Consider the following 21,024-nt stretch of genomic DNA (forward strand, 5'->3'; position numbering starts at 1 on the left):
TTTACAGCACAGTTTCCTTTTGGGTAATCCCGTTTTAACCATTCGCAAAGGAACAAATCACATCACTACATCCCCTTTTTATAACGTCACCCATGACCCCTTGGTCAACGAGTGCATCCGCTCCTCCAATCCGCGGATGCCACGCTGTTTCCCGTCCGGGTCATTGAATTTGTGTACTGTAGCTCTGCCCCCTTTCTAGATGGCCGACTTCCACCTAACCCTGGGAATAAACTGTTGTGCCATTTAGTCCAGGGTACAAGGCTCACTGTGGTAGGACAATAATTAGTGATAGTGAACTATAAGCTTTTTTATTATACAAACAACTATACCCATTTATATACAGTGCCTTGCATAAGTATTCACCCCCCTTGGACTTTTCCACATTTTGTAGTGTTACAACCTGGAATTAAAATTGATTTAATAAGATTTTTTGTCAGTGATCTACACAAAATAGTCCATAATGTCGAAGTGGGGAAAAAAAAAAAATGGACATATTTTTCAAAATTATTTACAAATAAAAAACTGAAAAGTCTTGATTGCATAAGTATTCACCCCCTTTGCTGTGACACCCCTAAATAAGCTCTGGTGCAACCAATTGCCTTCAGAAGTCACATAATTACTTGAATGGAGTCCACCTGTGTGCAATTAAAGTGTCACATGATCTCAGATTAAACACACCTGTTTCTGGAAGACCCCAGAGTTTGTTAGAGAGCATATCTAAACAAACAGCATAATGAAGACCAAGGAGCTATCAAAACAAGTCCAGGAAAAAGTTCTGGAGAAGCACCAATCAGGGTTGGGTTATAAAAAAATATCCCAAACTTTGAACATCCCCCAGAGCACCGTTAAATCCATTATTAAAAAATGGAAAGAATATGGCACAACCACGACTCTGCCTAGAGAAGGCCATCCACCAAAACTCAGTGACCAGGTAAGGAGGGCATTAGTCAGAGAAGCAACCAAGAGGCCAATGGTAACTCTGAAGGAGCTGGAGAGATCCACAGCTGAGATGGGAGAAACCGTCCATGGGACAACTATAACCCGGACGCTCCACAAAGCTGGGCTTTATGGAAGAGTGGTGAGAAGAAAGCCATTGCTGAAAAAAACCCATATCAAATCCCGTTTGGATTTTGCCAAAAGGCATGTGGGAGACACAGCAAACATGTGGAAAAAGGTTCTCTGGTCTGATGAGACCAAAATTGAACTTTTTGGCCTTAGCACAAAACGCTATGTGTGGCGCAAAGCCAACACTGCTCATCACCCTGAGAACACCATCCCCACGGTGAAGCATGGTGGTGGCAGCATCATGTTATGGGGATGCTTTTCATCGGCAGGGACTGGGAAACTGGTCAGGATTGAGGGCAAGATGGATGGAGCCAAATACAGGGAAATTCTAGAGGAAAACCTTTCCGTCTGCAAGAAACCTGGGACTGGGGTGGAGGTTCACCTTCCAGCAGGACAATGACCCTAAACACACAGCCAAAGCTACAATGGAGTGATTTAAAAACAAGAACCTGAATGTCTTAGAATGGCCCAGTCAAAGCCCAGACCTCAATCCAATTGAGAATCTGTGGCAAGACTTGAAAATTGCTGTTTACGATCCATTTACACCGTACTACCAGAACATTTCTGGAGTTTATACTTACAGCTGAATCCAATACTGGAAGGACTGGTGGTGATTCAGTTAGCTGTTGACTGGAAGTTCTGGATGCCTGAACATAAAATAAAACATACTTCAGTTACGGTTATATTCATAGAATGAGTTGTTGACATAGAAATAGATGTGGTGAATTTGTAATAAAATAATAAAATAATGAATAACACAATAGGGGGAACATAGGGGGAGATTTTCAGTTTGATCTTGTTTTTAAAATGCAATAAAACTATTTTAGATAGTTTCTGAATAGCAGTGCGACAGGTTTATAAGGAGTAGCTTGAGCTTTGGCAGTAACAGAAAAAAAGAACTAACTATATGTGGTGGGTTATGACGCAATTCCATTAGATAAAAACAATACCCACAAGGGAAAACATTCCAGGTCGACGTTTCAATTTATTGTTTCCCTGCATCTGTACATCTCGCTTTGTTCTTCCTCTCTAAAAAAGAAAATATAAGTTGTGAATACTTTAGGCTTGTGTGGCAAAATGGTTAACTGTGTGCAGGTGAAGGTAATGCAGCAGTGATTAATAAAGAGACAGACAACGATAATCCAGTGCGTTCAATAGCCAGAGCGCTACAGAACGTTCCGTAACATTTTCTATTGAACGCCCTGTTTCAAAAAAGTGCTCTGTAACGTTAGCTAACACTCTCAGGAGTTGACTCTGTGGGCGTGTGTGTGGCAAAGTGGTGAATGGTTACAGATGTGTGCAGTGCAGAACGGATACAAAATACACAGACAATGATTAACAGGTGCAATTATGTTTATTGTTTTACAATGTCCAGAGCCTTAGGGCAAACACCTGTAAATAATAAATGTTGGAAGTGCTACAGAGGCGTGTATCACTCTGTTTGTAATCCTCCGGTTTGACCCGGAACCCATAACAAAAAATCCTGTTCTTTCCTCACCCACACGTAACACAGAACACAAAACACAGTGTTTATTTAGTGCGTGAAACTAGTGCTCGTGGTGAAAAGACAGTTAGTTTGTCAAACAGAGAAGTGCTGGTGTCCGGGTTTGTTGCTGGCCTGCAGCTGCAACTCCAGATAGTGTTAGTAGTCTTCAGAAACAAAAACAAACAGTTATTACTAAGACAAAACAAACAAACACAACACTAACGTTTTCACTTAAACAGCAATCTCCTTTTAGGTTGTTCTAACCATTTACAAAGGAACAGATCACTTATGCTATGTCCCCTATTTATATCCTCACTCATGACCCCTAGGTTAACGAGCGCATCCGCTCCTTCAGTCCTCTGATGCCACACCGTTTACCGTCTGGGTCATTGAGTTTGGATACTGTAGCTCCGCCCCTTTCCTAAATGACCGAACTCCACCTACCCTACAGAATAAATTGTCGTGCCATTTAGTTAAGGGTACTCTGTTCTTTTTACACAGTGCCCTTACAGGTCGAGAGGGAGATCTAACACCAAGAATCATTCAATCTCTGTCACAGCGTGTCAAAATGGCGGAGGTGAACTACCAGTGTGCAAAGTGTGGTCACAATTGACCAAAATATCTGTGTTAAGTACATTATTGTCTATGCTTGTAGTCATTGTTAATGTGTAAATCTTGTTTGCTTTAAAAAAAGTGACATTTTTCGTACGTTTCCACACGTACAAGAAGTAAACATTATTGTGTGTTGTAATGGCTGCACACATTTATAAATGTTATTGTAAATAAATATAAACTTATGGTCACATACTGTAGTATTTTTATTACGTTAGTAAAGATAGGAATGTTAAACGCTATTATTCTCATATGTTTGCTACCCCTGCACAGTTATAATGTTTTTTTTTTTGGTTTTTTTTTAAAGGGGGTAAGTGACATTAACTTAATTATTATTATTATAAATATTACAATTACTATTAGTATTATTAAAATAAAACATGACATAGGCTAACTCGAATATTGCTCGCTCCATCCGAAAATGAGCTTTAAATGCAGCATCGGTGTAGTAGGCTATATCACATCATTCTCAACGTCATTTTCTACCCTCACTGGACTATTTGAGTTCACTGCTGTCACAGTCGCTAACGCTGCAATATTCGTTGCTGAGTATACCGTCAAGTAAGCATGATGCTGTCTATCTTCCAGAAACTCCTGTAAAGCTAACCCCATTTCAACTTTGTCTGCCATTTTTGAAAACGTTCGTTAACATACCGTTCAATAAGACCTAACTTCCGCCTCGTAGCGCCACAAAAAAGCGCTCTGCTTATTGAACGCAGGTGCAATGTTGTTTAATGGTTTTTTAAATCCAATGGCCTGGTGGCAAAACAACAATACATAATAACAATGGTAATGAAGCAATACAGTGTCGTGTATTGCTTATTTGTAATCTGCGGGTTTGCCCTGAAATAATAACAGTCCCGTTTAGTTCACCCACACGTAACACAGACACAAACACAAACACCCGTCCACAGTGCGTGCTCTAGTGCTCATGGTGAAAATACAGTTCTTTAGTGCAAACAAAGTGCAATGTTGTCCAGGCTAGTGCTGGCCTTAAGCGACAGCTCCTGGTTTGCTTCAGCTGTCTAAATAATAACCAACAGTATTCTTTTAAACACGACAATAAACAAACAAAACACTCACGATTTTACAGCACAGTTTCCTTTTGGGTAATCCCGTTTTAACCATTCGCAAAGGAACAAATCACATCACTACATCCCCTTTTTATAACGTCACCCATGACCCCTTGGTCAACGAGTGCATCCGCTCCTCCAATCCGCGGATGCCACGCTGTTTCCCGTCCGGGTCATTGAATTTGTGTACTGTAGCTCTGCCCCCTTTCTAGATGGCCGACTTCCACCTAACCCTGGGAATAAACTGTTGTGCCATTTAGTCCAGGGTACAAGGCTCACTGTGGTAGGACAATAATTAGTGATAGTGAACTATAAGCTTTTTTATTATACAAACAACTATACCCATTTATATACAGTGCCTTGCATAAGTATTCACCCCCCTTGGACTTTTCCACATTTTGTAGTGTTACAACCTGGAATTAAAATTGATTTAATAAGATTTTTTGTCAGTGATCTACACAAAATAGTCCATAATGTCGAAGTGGGGAAAAAAAAAAAATGGACATATTTTTCAAAATTATTTACAAATAAAAAACTGAAAAGTCTTGATTGCATAAGTATTCACCCCCTTTGCTGTGACACCCCTAAATAAGCTCTGGTGCAACCAATTGCCTTCAGAAGTCACATAATTACTTGAATGGAGTCCACCTGTGTGCAATTAAAGTGTCACATGATCTCAGATTAAACACACCTGTTTCTGGAAGACCCCAGAGTTTGTTAGAGAGCATATCTAAACAAACAGCATAATGAAGACCAAGGAGCTATCAAAACAAGTCCAGGAAAAAGTTCTGGAGAAGCACCAATCAGGGTTGGGTTATAAAAAAATATCCCAAACTTTGAACATCCCCCAGAGCACCGTTAAATCCATTATTAAAAAATGGAAAGAATATGGCACAACCACGACTCTGCCTAGAGAAGGCCATCCACCAAAACTCAGTGACCAGGTAAGGAGGGCATTAGTCAGAGAAGCAACCAAGAGGCCAATGGTAACTCTGAAGGAGCTGGAGAGATCCACAGCTGAGATGGGAGAAACCGTCCATGGGACAACTATAACCCGGACGCTCCACAAAGCTGGGCTTTATGGAAGAGTGGTGAGAAGAAAGCCATTGCTGAAAAAAACCCATATCAAATCCCGTTTGGATTTTGCCAAAAGGCATGTGGGAGACACAGCAAACATGTGGAAAAAGGTTCTCTGGTCTGATGAGACCAAAATTGAACTTTTTGGCCTTAGCACAAAACGCTATGTGTGGCGCAAAGCCAACACTGCTCATCACCCTGAGAACACCATCCCCACGGTGAAGCATGGTGGTGGCAGCATCATGTTATGGGGATGCTTTTCATCGGCAGGGACTGGGAAACTGGTCAGGATTGAGGGCAAGATGGATGGAGCCAAATACAGGGAAATTCTAGAGGAAAACCTTTCCGTCTGCAAGAAACCTGGGACTGGGGTGGAGGTTCACCTTCCAGCAGGACAATGACCCTAAACACACAGCCAAAGCTACAATGGAGTGATTTAAAAACAAGAACCTGAATGTCTTAGAATGGCCCAGTCAAAGCCCAGACCTCAATCCAATTGAGAATCTGTGGCAAGACTTGAAAATTGCTGTTTACGATCCATTTACACCGTACTACCAGAACATTTCTGGAGTTTATACTTACAGCTGAATCCAATACTGGAAGGACTGGTGGTGATTCAGTTAGCTGTTGACTGGAAGTTCTGGATGCCTGAACATAAAATAAAACATACTTCAGTTACGGTTATATTCATAGAATGAGTTGTTGACATAGAAATAGATGTGGTGAATTTGTAATAAAATAATGAATAACACAATAGGGGGAACATAGGGGGAGATTTTCAGTTTGATCTTGTTTTTAAAATGCAATAAAACTATTTTAGATAGTTTCTGAATAGCAGTGCGACAGGTTTATAAGGAGTAGCTTGAGCTTTGGCAGTAACAGAAAAAAAGAACTAACTATATGTGGTGGGTTATGACGCAATTCCATTAGATAAAAACAATACCCACAAGGGAAAACATTCCAGGTCGACGTTTCAGTTTATTGTTTCCCTGCATCTGTACATCTCGCTTTGTTTTTCCACTCTAAAAAAGAAAATATAAGTTGTGAATACTTTAGGCTTGTGTGGCAAAATGGTTAACTGTGTGCAGGTGAAGGTAATGCAGCAGTGATTAATAAAGAGACAGACAACGATAATCCAGTGCGTTCAATAGCCAGAGCGCTACAGAACGTTCCGTAACGTTTTCTATTGAACGCCCTGTTTCAAAAAAGCGCTCTGTAACGTTAGCTAACACTCTCAGGAGTTGACTCTGTGGGCGTGTGTGTGGCAAAGTGGTGAATGGTTACAGATGTGTGCAGTGCAGAACGGATACAAAATACACAGACAATGATTAACAGGTGCAATTATGTTTATTGTTTTACAATGTCCAGAGCCTTAGGGCAAACACCTGTAAATAATAAATGTTGGAAGTGCTACAGCGGCGTGTATCACTCTGTTTGTAATCCTCCGGTTTGACCCGGAACCCATAACAAAAAATCCTGTTCTTTCCTCACCCACACGTAACACAGAACACAAAACACAGTGTTTATTTAGTGCGTGAAACTAGTGGTGAAAAGTTAGTTTGTCAAACAGAGAAGTGCTGGTGTCCGGGTTTGTTGCTGGCCTGCAGCTGCAGCTCCGGATAGTGTTAGTAGTCTTCAGAAACAAAAACAAACAGTTATTACTAAGACAAAACAAACAAACACAACACTAACGTTTTCACTTAAACAGCAATCTCCTTTTAGGTTGTTCTAACCATTTACAAAGGAACAGATCACTTATGCTATGTCCCCTATTTATATCCTCACTCATGACCCCTAGGTTAACGAGCGCATCCGCTCCTTCAGTCCTCTGATGCCACACCGTTTACCGTCTGGGTCATTGAGTTTGGATACTGTAGCTCCGCCCCTTTCCTAAATGACCGAACTCCACCTACCCTACAGAATAAATTGTCGTGCCATTTAGTTAAGGGTACTCTGTTCTTTTTACACAGTGCCCTTACAGGTCGAGAGGGAGATCTAACACCAAGAATCATTCAATCTCTGTCACAGCGTGTCAAAATGGCAGAGGTGAACTACCAGTGTGCAAAGTGTGGTCACATTTGACCAATATATCTGTGTTAAGTACATTATTGTCCATGCTTGTAGTCATTGTTAATGTGTAAATCTTGTTTGCTTTAAAAAAAGTGACATTTTTCATACGTTTCCACACGTACAAGAAGTAAACATTATTGTGTGTTGTAATGGCTGCTCACATTTATAAATGTTATTGTAAATAAATATAAACTTATGGTCACATACTGTAGTATTTTTATTACGTTAGTAAAGATGTTAAACGCTATTATTCTCATAGTTTTGCTACCTCTGCACAGTTTTTTTTTTTAAAGGGGGCAAGTGACATTAACTTCATTATTATTATTATAAATATTACAATTACTATTAGCATTATTAAAATAAAACATGACATAAGCTACCTCGAATATTGCTCGCTCCATCCGAAAATGAGCTTTAAATGCAGCAACATTTATATAATTGCCACCTTTATTGATTGTCTTTAAAATTACATAAAGATTTGTATACTATGGCTAGATCAGTCACGCATCTTCACGAGGTTCTAAAAACACACAAAAACAATAATACATAATGGTGGTGGCTTTTGTCCACGCCACAACAATAATACAATAAATCATAATATTAATAATAATACAAAGGGGTGGGACACCCCGCCACACATACATACTACAAAGATGGCATTATTACAAATGTATTTCCTTTGACCTGCAAAATCCAAGTTAGACCTTTAGAAAGAACTACAGTCAATTCTCGTTAAAACAAACTCAGATCAGATGAATTTCGAAGGTCCTGGCAAAATTTAGCAGTCACTGTAAATTACTTCTTATAATACAAATTCACTAAACACGATTTTCCTGTTAATGCAAATAATATGGAGCCCTCTCCCCTTCTCAGGGAAAAAAATGTGAATAAAGCTTTAGATTCCTGATAATGCTAATTACTGATAAGACACATATTTTTGCTGGTACTTTGAAATTCATATTTACAAGGATTGACTGTAATTGGACAATTCTGGGCATGGGAACTGTGGTAAAGTGGTTTACAGTGCGCAGGTGTAAAGGTGATGCAGTGCTCAAGACTATGACAAACAACAAAGTACTGGTGAAATGGTGGTTTATTTATAATTTAAAGTCTGATGACAAACAGTAAAGAAATGGAGGGCTGGCAATACACAACAATATGTATTGCACAGTTCAATAAAGGTTTAGTCCCGAAATTATAAACACGGAATTAAACACACACACACAAAACACAGACACTGTCACAAGTCCAGAGTGAGTGCTGTAGTGCTCGTGGTGAAATACAATTTACTTGTGCACAGTGGTGAAGTGTTTTGCGCTGGCCTATAGCGACAGCTCCGGATCGTGTTAGCTGTCTAATAAATAACAAACAGTACAATTAGACGATACAAACCAACAAAACACTCATGGTTATTTTGCACTCGTCCTTCAGTGGTTCTCTCTTAACCATTACAAAGGAACAGATCACCTAGCCACGTCCCCTTTTGTACCGTAGCCCCGCCCCCTTTCTAGATGGCCAACTTCCACCTAACCCTTGGAATGAATTGTCTGACCATCCAGTCCAGGACACTCTGTTCCCTTTATGCAGCAACCTCACAGGTCGGGAGGGAACTTTATAACCAAGATTCATTCTTTCTCTGTCACAGGGACCCACCACCAATATTGATAATTTGAACTGTCCATATGTAACAGGGTTAAGCTTTCTTTGCACTTTATTTTGTATTTATAATTTATAGATGTGTCATTTTTGTATTGGACTTTGATTATTTTATATTGATATGTTTTTTAAAGCATGTGTGGATGTGTGTAAGGAAATTGCATTGTCATTGATTCATTAAGACCTAGGAGAGAGCTGGGAGGACGTTCAGGATAACGAGCAAGTCATGTGAGCATGGATGCCAGGCTGGGAAGTAGGAGCGGTAGCAGGGGGTTTTGAGAAACTGATATGAGTTTGTGTATGAAGTTTATGAACTGTAGCGTATACTGGCGGTGGTATGTATCCGCATATAGCAATTGTAGCTCATGAGTTGCCGCTGCTGTTACATTCTTAGCCTGGCATCGTAGTGAGAGGGGTAGGGGGAGATCTAGAATGGCTCCTATGTGATTATTTACCCTGTAAAATGAAAATCCATTTCCTTTCTTTGAAAGCTGTGAAAGAATGGGATTTTTAGTCAATAGAATACGTGCCCGATGCTCAGTGTCTGAACTCCATTGGAGGCGAGATTGAGGACTCGCTAGGTTTTGCTTTGTTTAGTTGGAGCACCAAGTTATTTGAAAACACTTTGTTGACTGTCCTCAACCACATCTCCAAGTCACCAATGTAACTAACTGGATTGTTTTATTCTACTTAGGTGCCTTTCAGTGCTTTACAAATTGTGATGCTGACTTGTGAACGATGGTGTCTAATTTGTGTAGCTGATAACTAATATGCCTCTGTTTTTATGAAGCCCAGGAAAAAAAGGATCCATTTGATATATTCTATTTTTGTAAATGTGAAAAGCTTATTTTATCTTAATAAAAACATTGAACTCCATCTTTGCTTGCTCTCTGCTTTTCTTGTGCTGTTAAACTGAACAAAATTGGCAAATATTACATTTTTGTTGCTCTTTGTTTATAGATCTGGCATAGTCGGATTACTGCATGGCAGTTTTTAACCTTTTTCTAAAACTGCACACTTTCAGTCTGAGGTTTTCAGCTCAAGTAACCCTTTACATTTTTTTGTTTTACTGAATGGTACCAAGGTTGCAATAAAAGGCAGAATAATCCGATTAATATTTTTTTCCCCATTTATTTAATATATGATTTGGGACTGCTGGTTTAGGACAGAATACCTTTTTGAAACTTTTAATTACACATCTTTGGATTCACAGAATCAAAATGCAATATTTGGGAATCTCTTCGGAAACACACATATTCACTTTCTATTTGGCAATATTATTTTAGTCTGTATTGGAAATATTTATCACGTTACCATTTACTTCCCTTCTCAGCATAATTACATGTGCCATTTAAAATGTTTACAACATCAAAAAAACATTAACCTCAATGTTAACGGCAACATAAAATGATCCAAATGGACTTGGTATAACTTTCTGTCGCTTTGCTCGTTTTGTAGACTCTTTTGTGTTTTCTTCCGTCTTTTTTCCTTTTGCAAGTAAGAAACGTATCCATTTTTGACTTGAGATATGATACACGATTAAACCAGCCGCTATTGTTGTTACTAAAAGGCAGCCGCGCCTGAGTAATATCACAGTAGAAACACGCTCAATTGAAATCACGCACACGTACAGGTAGATGATAATTTTGAAACTATAGCCAGACTGTAAACTTTGAGCTGCTAAACAAAAATAAAATATTTAGGCACAGTGGTTTAGAGGTAATACTGTTCAAAAATTAATTTGATCATTATTTTCTTTTACTTTATTTCATCCTACATACATACAAATTAGACACGTACCCCCGGTAGATAACCCCTGCACTAGCATATCCAGGCTACTACTGTTGAAGAATTATTTTGATTTGGTTTCATATTATCTTAGAGGAGAAAACAGCTATACTGGTACTATAGAATTGCTTTATTTTATGCTTCCAATGACAACAGAAAAATATAAAACAGAGCTTACCATTCCCAATGCTTAGTTTCTCAACTGAATTATAAAAAGGCTAAACCATTTCATAATGCTTTTCATTGTATTGAGAACAACAATAGTATAGAAATGGGATCCACTGAAATACAGATTTTTTGTAGTCAAACTAAGCCCTAAGAAGCAGGTAAAAATAATGTGGCAGGGGCACCTTCTGTAATGCCAGCAGCTAAACAAACTCAGTGTTTTTTTAAAAAAAATAATAATTGCAATTATTACACATGCTATTTTGGACTTGTTCTAAAATCATTTAAATTACAATTTTCTATGTAGGGAAGTGGTAATGTTGATATCATAAATCGCAGCTATTCCATCAGTGCACCTAACCAATCACCTGGATTGTTCATTGGCTAGATTAACAAAAAAACCAAACAGCACATTCCCTTAGATTCCAAGGGAGTAAATTGCCAACAAACTGCAGTGGTTTTACTATAGGTTAATACTTAAAAACTCAAATAAATACCTCAATGTTTATAATCTTATACTAACTGCAGTTTTACTGTCCTGGAATCCAAAGGAAAATGACTGGATTATATCTGATTGGTCCAATTTAGAATGTGTACAATTCCATTTTTTTTGTTGTTGTATAGTTCAAAAGTGTACTAAAACATGCTTTTGACCCAGATGACTTTCCGCTGAGTATCCTTGGAGACTGAACTCCTGCAAGGTCGTCAAGGCTGTGAGCTATCTTTATTTTTGCTGCATTAAGACAACGACAATTAACTCCCTGATGGGGAAAGCAATAAAACATATTCAAGTTGACACACCTCTTTAAAATGTACTGGTAGAAACAAAAAAGAGTCAAATACTTGTTTCTGCTTTGTCTTTTACAAACGTTACACTTAAAAATCGTCCAGCAGAGTGCCCTCCTCCCTCTCTTTGGCCCCCCTGGATCTAGATCACTGATATTCTTACCTTTTGGATGCCTAACCAAAACCTGAATGACTGCTTCTGGAAGCAAGTCTAGGTTACATCATTACAATACAATAATACATTACTGGTAAGTTAAACTCAAGAAGAAACAACAGTGGTTTGGACAAATTAAATCAACTATACAAATACCACCCCCACCAAAAAAAAAAGAATATAAAAGGGTAAGATAACTTACCTCCGAATCTACGGTGTTCACTTGTATACAGTCAAACCAATGTTTGTGTGTATTTTCCACATTGTATTCTTTCACCGCTGAGATGATCACTTTGTCTGAACATTGAAAGGCAGTAACAAGCAGGCTACTCTGTAAACAGAGCAGTACTGCTAGGGTCCGTTCCATTGTGAATTGCTGCTGAAAGGCAGTTCAGTTTGGTGTTTTATACTTTAGAGATAATGCAGTCCAGATGTCTTGCAGAAATAAACACAGGCTCACAAACCAAACAACTGTTTAAAAAAAACACAAGTGTGTCTCAATCGGCTCCATTCTGACCCTTGCCTGGTTTATTGCGCCATAAATCAAGCCAATAGCAGGAAATTTAAAAAAATATACATCATTTATCTTCCCTTATGACCTCATTTTATTATTGGCTCCAAAACACACTTAACAAAGTGACTATATTTCAAATGGGTTCTGTTTTCAATCTTGAGAGAAATAAAATATGGATATGCTGGTTTAATGATAGGCTCCAAATTTTGTTATTGCTAAGTTGCCAACTTTTAAGTGTTTTGTTTGAGCTCTTACACCCCCAAGCTACAAAACATCCATTTCTCTGTTTGTTATTGAAGGCAGACTTAAGGGGCCCTCACAACACCGAAAGCTTCATGACTGCAACACCCTCTCGTGTTGATTATGCGACACTGCTTGTCTTTTTGTAGCATGCAGATTATTTAAAAGAAAAACGTTAACTTCACGGTGTGGGGTCAAAAGAATAAACTGTAAGGATCCCTGAGTGGCCCACTTGGTGGTGTGCAGATTTGTGTACTAGCTGTGCTAAGCTTGCAATTTTAGCTGGGAAACGCTTACTTATCCTGGCTTTCCTGCACATTACAGGGACCAGGGACGCGAGAAGTGGGGGTGTGGCCCCACCAGCAACTTTTCTCGTTAACTTTATTTGATGAATGAGCATTTGCACTGCATGCAAGAAAGTCATGAATCAACTGTTTCAACCAATTAGTATTGCCGTGTGTGGGTGCTGGCATTTAATGTTTCAACCAATTAGCACAAAGCATTGCTATGCGAGGGCAGGCATTCATCGCTTCAACCTATCACCTATCACTATAGTATCAGCACCAACAACTGTCATGCGAGAGACAGCGTAAACAAATGTGTTCTGACCTAGCAGCTGGTTTCGCTATGATAACTGTGCTTAACAATTAAAAAACATTAAAAAATAAATCTCTGTAACCTCCAGAACCACATTTAAAACATTCAAGAATAAAGGATAACATATGTCAATATATTTCTCAGTAAACAAACCATAACCTTCCTGCGTTTCTTTTTACTAGTAGTAATCCACATTCTGTATGCCACTTATTTTAATTTAACCAAAGAAATCGTAATCTAACAATGTATTTTTCGTGCTGCTGTCTTCTGTGTCATATTCTTTTTTATATTCACTATGCCCGTTTGTAACTGTTACTGCAACAGCCCAGGCCAGGAGGCACGATCATTTCAAGTAATAGGCTTTTACTAGTAGGCCTACTGTATTTGGAATTTGTGATTTTTTTTTTTTTTTTTTTTTTTTTATGAATGGCTTCAAGTAGAAAGTGACATTATATGTTTTTGGAAGAGATGTTCACAAGGTAAGCTTACGTCTGTTTTAATGGATACATAACTGTTTCTTGCCACGTCATTACAAACTCCCCTTTTTCTTTTTATTATTATTATTATTATTATTATTATTATTATTATTATTATTATTATTATTATGTATTTCTTAGCAGACACCCTTATCCAGGGCGACTTACAATTGTTATAAGATATCACATTATTTTTACATACAATTACCCATTTATGCAGTTGGGTTTTTACTGGAGCAATCTAGGTAAAGTCCTCCGGTCAAGAGTCCAGAGCCCTAACCACAACTCCACACTGCTGGCCTGATGCCTTTTTAGCCTCCAGTAGTAAATCACTTTTCCACTGACCATTGTTGATTGTAACATTTTGATTTGAAAGTATTGTAATTGACCGCAAGGGAATGGGGGGTTTTCCGAAATACGTGTTTTGCATTGTTGATTAATACTGTAACAATCATCACAGACTGAATGCGTCCTAACTGAGCGTCCTAATTAAACTACTGTATATTACTGTTAAGAGATAAAACAATTCAAATAAAAACAAAATCAAAACTAATCATTTTACAGCGACATTGACTTCAATCTTTCTTTCACTCTAAAGAATTACTTACAGAAAAAAGCAACGCACTGACTAACTAGCTCAAGGCTCTAACAGGTGTATTGCTCTGTATCACGGATCGCAATTTAAACAGCGCCCATTAAAATGCAAACACATCAGCTAATTAATAATTCAGGTTGTTTCTTTGCTAATTCTACATTTTTGCTATTTGTTAAGTTTAACAAGTCGTGTATATCCCGACAGAATATCTGTATTTTACGAAATCAGCGGTGTGTACTGTAGTGGCTACATCCTCCTACAGTGAGAGGAGAAAACCCTATATTAATAAGTCACAGTTGCTAATAAATGTCTCTAAACAGTAGCATACTGCTTTCTTACTAGTCTTTAAACAAAAACACGCCAAGTTATCAAAAGTGCCCAGCTATTTAAAGTAGAGATATCAAAAACACAAACCAAGTTTCAAGAAACCATTGGGGCAACCTTGCCCAGCATCAAGCAAATAGGCACAACTGTAAAACCAATGGGGACCAAGGTTGCCCCAATTGTTTCTTCTAACTTGTATAAAAAACACAAGCTAACTAGTCATACTTTTACTCTAACTACATAACCGTTATGCTACACAGATTCACATCTTAACCCTTTCAACAGACTAGGCTACTATTTACATTTACCCTATCCAAACGGCAATAAATTACCTCAATATAGGTTGAACAATTTTGCTATTCACGTAACCCGTGTGTGTGTTATTATCCATTAAGTGAAAAAAGAAGTGATATCTGAAACAAAAACACATTGGAAATGTGAGAAAACAGCAAGTTATCAAAAGTCCCAGCCATTTAAAGTGGAGATATCAAAAACACAAGCCAAGTTTCAAGAAACCATTGGGGACAACCTTGTCCAGCACAAAGCCGATGGGGGCCAAGGTTGCCCCAATGGTTTCTTGAAACTTTGCTTGTGTTTTTGATATCTCCACTTTGATGTATGCGAGTGATAGTAGAGCCAATATACGATGTGCTAAAGGGATTTTAAAATTAAGTAGAGTGATCTGGAAGCAAAGTGGGCTGGTGTTTTTTGCACACTAATACTACTTAGAAAAAAACTGCTGTAAGATGTTTGAAAAGCTTGGTGTCATCAATGACTGGGAAAATTGAAAATATGCAAAGTAGATGCATAATTAATGGTTTCAATTACAAAGCTGGCAAACTTCAATGTTTCACGACTACTGTAGCCAAATTCATTTGGAACATACATTGAACTGCCATACAATTAAATAAAGCGCTACAATATTTAATTGAGTTAACATTGTTAACAAAGCTATTTTTGGAGTGGCTGTCAGGTAGGCATAGTTGAAAAGCACATTCCAAAACAAACCATCCATCATGTTGTCAGGTCATGGAAGAAAGACAGAATCCATGAACATACAATTTCAGGTTCTCCTTGCACTCTTCAGCACCAGCTCTTAAACACTATACAAAAGAGTCAATTACATTGCTATTACATTGCTCTGTGTGCATTACTTAATTTATAATGCAGGCTCAATCTTGGACAAAGTCTTCAGTATTTATTTTAGTAACGTTTTTTTCGTTGTGGTTTTAAATGTTTGAATTAGCATGTTACCAAATAAAGATGTTCTGAAAAACAAAGAATAATACTGGAGGTACAGTGTGCCTTTATAAATACAATCAATATCAGAAACATATGTAGAGGATCTGTTTTGTATTCAAGACAGCTACATGTTTGTGATAAATAACCTCAAACTAAAATTGGAAACATGTGCCACTGAAAAGGATGTGAGTGAATGGATCAGGGGTGGCCAAACTTCCTGACCTTAGGAGCCGCATACCAAAATGTCCATGAGCCGCAAGACACATACTGTTAAACATTAAATATTTGTATTTTTTATTGTATTGTAGATCTATAGTGTTTTGAACTTTAAATGTAACACTGTGGTGCTTTTCCATGATTTCTATGTATTACGCACTGTGACAGGATTGACCGAGGTTTGAGACTCAGAGACAGTATAGAGTTCAAAAATAAAGTTTTTAATAAACAAAAATACAAAATAAACCAGCACAAGGGCCAAACAAAAAGGTTTAAACATAAAACAAACACAAAGCAAAAAGCAAAACTTACAAAAATAAAGGTTTCCAGGCTGGGCGTTGCCTTCACTGGAACAGAAAAACAAACTGAAAACACAGCACAAACAAAACACTCCTTCTGCTTCCAAAACACTCCTTCTGCTTCCAAAACACTCCTTCTGCTTCCAAAACACTCCTTCTGCTTCCAAAACTCTCTCTACAACTCTCCCCAGCCAGGGCCTCTCCCCTGGCTTTTATTCCCTGTGGCTGGAGCCCAATTAATTAATAATTGCTAATTATTCAATTAGGGCTCCAGCCACATTCTCACATGTTTTCCTGGCAGGGAGGAATTTTAACCCCCTCCCTGCCAGTCCCAACCATGATCATAAAGACGGGGCAGTCCCCCGTCACACGCACTTTAAATAAAACATATATTATGAAGCAAAATACAATAACTGACCTGGTTTCACTAAAAAAACATAAAAATACATTTTTTAAGGATTCTTTTTGACAAGCTCTTCCCTTAAAGATCTGAATGCTGAATTTCTTTTTGAGATTTTTGAAAGGGATTACAGTACCTGCTCATGACGAGACATATGATATGCCACGAGCGATATTCCATGCCATACAAAACTCGCTTCAGTTGTTAAATCAGCTTCTTTACTGAATGCCGAAAGATGCACCTGCTGACTACTGAGGCATGTTTTTAAAGAGGCTAGCTTGTTTCTCCTTGTCTGATCCAGGAGGATATTCAGATGAAAATGTGTTGTGATTTGTTTCATAATGACGTTTGAGGCTGCTCGCCTTGTACAGACTACAGTGTGTAAGCGATTTGTTGCAGATGAGACACAGGTTTACCATTGTTTTCAGTGAAAGCAAACTCTTTCTCCCAGTCTGATTTATAGCCTCACACTTTTGTTTATTACTCGTGGAGGGTTTGCTCAATGCCATTGGGCTCTATGTATCATTGATTTTTCCTTTGTATCTTTCCTTTTTGTGGGTTTTTGTGACTTCGTAGACCTACCCGCGATGTATTAAAGTCATTTTCATCCCTGCTGCGGTAGTTTAGTTGCGACTGTTTGTTTCAAACTATTTTCATATGCAAATGTACGAATCGTATTATAATATCGAAGTTTCGCGCTTACACTTGATGTATTATCATGTTTTCCTGATTTACGACTTTGGTTTGTGATGTTATTTTACGCATGCCTCTCACTGGTGTAGATTCAACTAGCTGTTCGTATGTGAAACTTCCTGTTTAAACATTTACAGGCTTTTAGTTACTTTAAAATAAAGCACCTTAAAATATAAAATAAACCAATTTTTGTTTGGATTTATTAATAGTCTATATTAAATAACAATGGCATAATGCTACCCTTAAAAAGAACCTTGGAAATATAACAGACTCTAAGATAATCCCTTTGTCACGGATAGGCTTGGGTGGGTGACGTCAGACCAGTAAGAGACACAGTACTGTGAGTGTAGCGCTGATGCGCAGATTTATTATAAATAATAAGAATAAACAAACACTAGACAGAACACAGAACAAAACACATTAACAAAATAACCGACGCAAGGGCCAAAACAAAAGGACTGTACAAAACACTCAAGGAGTAAATAACACAGGACAAACGACACAGCACAGAACACGAAAAAAACTCACCACATACCTCTAACACCAACATTACTTCTAACACACTAACCCTTTCACCACCTGTGATCATCTTATTTATACACCTGTGGCTGGAACCATAATTCATTATTTAAACATGTATTCAATTGACGGCTCCAGCCACATTCCCATGTGTGTAACTTGCTGGCATTCACTCTTGAGTTCCTAGGAGTAAAAGGCAATTGGCTTTGAAGGACACGCACTAACCTTCAGTTCTCCTGGGCTGTTGTGGATAATTGCTGTGGTGAGTTAATGTATCTGGACATTCTCTAGTACATTGGTGACCATCCCAATTTGAAATCCCACCACATGTGAAATGGAGAAATATTCTTCGGATTATTTCAGTTCACTTGTAATTGTTTGGTCTAACAGCCTGTAGTTTTCAGTCCTATATCAACCCACGTGTGCTCTGCATGTGCGTGACACCCAAAGCAACCCAATTACAGAAAGCAACCGCAGGGATTCATTTAGCAAAGATGCCTCTGGAAAGAGTGACCAAAATACAGGAACCAGTCCAGCTAGCCCCTGGCATCGCCACTGAAGGATTTGATTATTACCTGTCTGGCAAATTAATAAAAAAGAATATTCTAAGTGAATGTGTGATCTGAAATTTAAAAAGGTAAACATTTTATTTCAAATTGAATCCATCATGATTAAGAAATATAATGACTGTAGTTGCCTCGTGGTGTCCTTTGAGAGAAATCCACCCAAAAGTATTTTCCTTCAACATTAATTGTAGAGAGAAATGACAGACAAATTGGTTTATGGTCAAAAACACTTTATATGATAGAAAGGCATACCCCAATACAATCTTATAGACACTGTTTACAGTCGACTTCAAGTACAAGTCTCCATCTGAATCAATGTATATGTTTGCATTAGAACACAGATATCTGTGGGTTCAATTCAAGGACATGAACAGAACAAGTATAACAGGAAAAACACATACATTTATCCCATCTTCTTGTTCAATATCCAATTGCTGAGGCAACCACCCTCACACCTTTAGCACACCTCCTGTTCAGGGGGGAATCGGCCCAAAGCTATAGAACATTCTATGACATTTAACCTCTTTTACTTAAATCAACAAATTTTACATAACATCCTACTTTCGTTGCATGAAAAGTTGGTTCAAACTAGTTTGCTCTTTGTGGCTGTCTCTGTTCACACCTTATCCACACATACAAACTTCTTTCCATCTCTCTTTGTATCTCAACCAGACACCTGTTAATGCCCAGACATTTTATTGTGACTTCTGAGTCTGTGACAGGATGCAGTCTGGTTTGCTTCTGTAAAGAAAGCCACAAAGTATTCCTTCTGAATTGTTGCTTTAGTTTAGCACATATTTACCACATGGGCATTGGTTTCATAAGAGCATACTTTGTGCATCATATCAATATGGAGACACATAGCCACCCCACCGGAAGTCTTCTTTTTGGCTCAACACCTAGACTTCTTTTCATCATCACAGCTGCACACCACCTTTGATCTTTCATGTCTCACTTCTCTTTTGAGCAAGAAGAGCAACATAAAAAATCTGCTAAAGCCAGATGTTTCGTAACTGCGATACCACAGTGTACCATGTTTTCCAACTTTCACATTTTAGAAATAAACGATAGCCAGGTAGGTGAGGTGGGGTGGGGGTGGGGGGGTGGGGGGGTTTGAGGACCTACCATGCTCGCAATTATTCACAAGGACCCCCTTTGCCATCCTTAATTATATAAAGAAATAAACTGATCAATTAAGAAAATATAGCATTAAGAAAGAAGCAGTAACAATGCATTCTGTTAAACTCTAGCAGCCATACTGTATCTTGTTAGTTGTCTGAGTCAGTCATCAGTACCTGCTGTTTCATTTCCAATTGCCATATTGCACTTTCCAGGTTGTTTTTACATATAATTTTACCTTCATTCACTTGCTCTAATCCAACTACAAGTTCACTCGGGTAGTTCCATGTATGCAGTCCGAAGCAGGATCGATGTCCTGCAAACGCTGTTCACAGCACAAAGTCAGACAGCAAGCAATTTGTATATCTCGCTGTGTATAGTGTGGCTCGGCTCGGCTCAGCTCCGCTTCTGGCATCCTCTAGCATGACTAACTCCCTGTGGCGGAGTGTCCCACCCCTTTGTTTATTATTTGTATTTTGTATTACATGGTTTGGCGAGCAAGACGCCGTCTGCCAGGTTATTGTTTTGATTTTAAAGACCTCATGAGGATGCGTGACTGATCAGCTACTGATTGTTTAACTAGCTGACAGTCATGCATCCTTATTAAAACTGACTGTGGCCGAGAGGTAATAAGATAATAAATAGCTAGTTAACACCTTGGTCAGAATATAAAAGCCTGCAGTTTTCCTTGTTCGGGAAAGAGAGTGTCTAGGAGTAGAGAACGGGAGCGAGGAGATAAATTAAGTAACTGAAAAATATAACAATATGCTAAGCGTGCTGGCTTAAAAAACAGTCCAATACTTATTTGTTATTTGTTTGGCCAAAGTGTTTTGTTTTGTTTAAATCTTATTGTTTATATTGTTTAATAAAGCACTGAGCGCCACTGCGCCTCAGTTTCACCCGCCATTCATTGTTTTGAGTCTCCACCCCATAAATCAGTCCTGCATCTATCCTTAAGGCACAGGTGCAGCTGATCTAACAATGACTCAAGGAAATGGCATCTATAGCACATGTGCGGTTTTCCTCTACTAAGATGGCCACCACAATCGGACACTAGACTTAGGGTCCACGACATCTTGGTAAGGAACAGGAGTTAGTAAACGCAGCGTCACCACCTGTCGGGAGGCCGAACTCCACCAATAAACGGGGAGAATACTTTACCCTGCCACAGGTCTCAATTTAGAATTGAATAAATTAAAAATACTGACACTGCAAAATAAAAACACATTCCAGATACAATGGATATAAAAAAATGTGTGTTCTGTCAATTTATTTTAGATGTGTGCTATATT

The 21,024-nt window shown here is 38.4% G+C and overlaps 1 protein-coding gene across 3 annotated transcripts in view; it reads right to left on the bottom strand.

The window, feature by feature from the left end:
- Window positions 1-12,362, bottom strand: part of LOC117969815 (uncharacterized) — a 37,001-nt gene extending 24,639 nt beyond the window's left edge. Inside the window, exons 1-5 of one of the 3 annotated variants that reach the window (XM_034917778.2) lie at window positions 12,135-12,345; window positions 6,261-6,335; window positions 5,896-5,961; window positions 2,020-2,094; window positions 1,647-1,712 (exon numbers count right to left, since the gene is read on the bottom strand). In XM_034917778.2, the coding sequence (XP_034773669.2) occupies window positions 1,647-1,712; window positions 2,020-2,094; window positions 5,896-5,961; window positions 6,261-6,335; window positions 12,135-12,299 (447 nt within the window). In that variant the 5' untranslated portion in view covers window positions 12,300-12,345. Of the gene's footprint in view, window positions 1-1,646; window positions 1,713-2,019; window positions 2,095-5,895; window positions 5,962-6,260; window positions 6,336-12,134 lie in introns of all 3 variants that reach the window. The other 2 variants (XM_059022669.1, XM_034917779.2) reach the window with 2 other exon arrangements.
- Between the last annotated feature and the right edge of the window lie 8,662 nt (window positions 12,363-21,024).

This window comes from Acipenser ruthenus, chromosome 4 (genome assembly GCF_902713425.1).
Source record: "Acipenser ruthenus chromosome 4, fAciRut3.2 maternal haplotype, whole genome shotgun sequence".
Lineage (NCBI taxonomy): Eukaryota > Metazoa > Chordata > Actinopteri > Acipenseriformes > Acipenseridae > Acipenser > Acipenser ruthenus.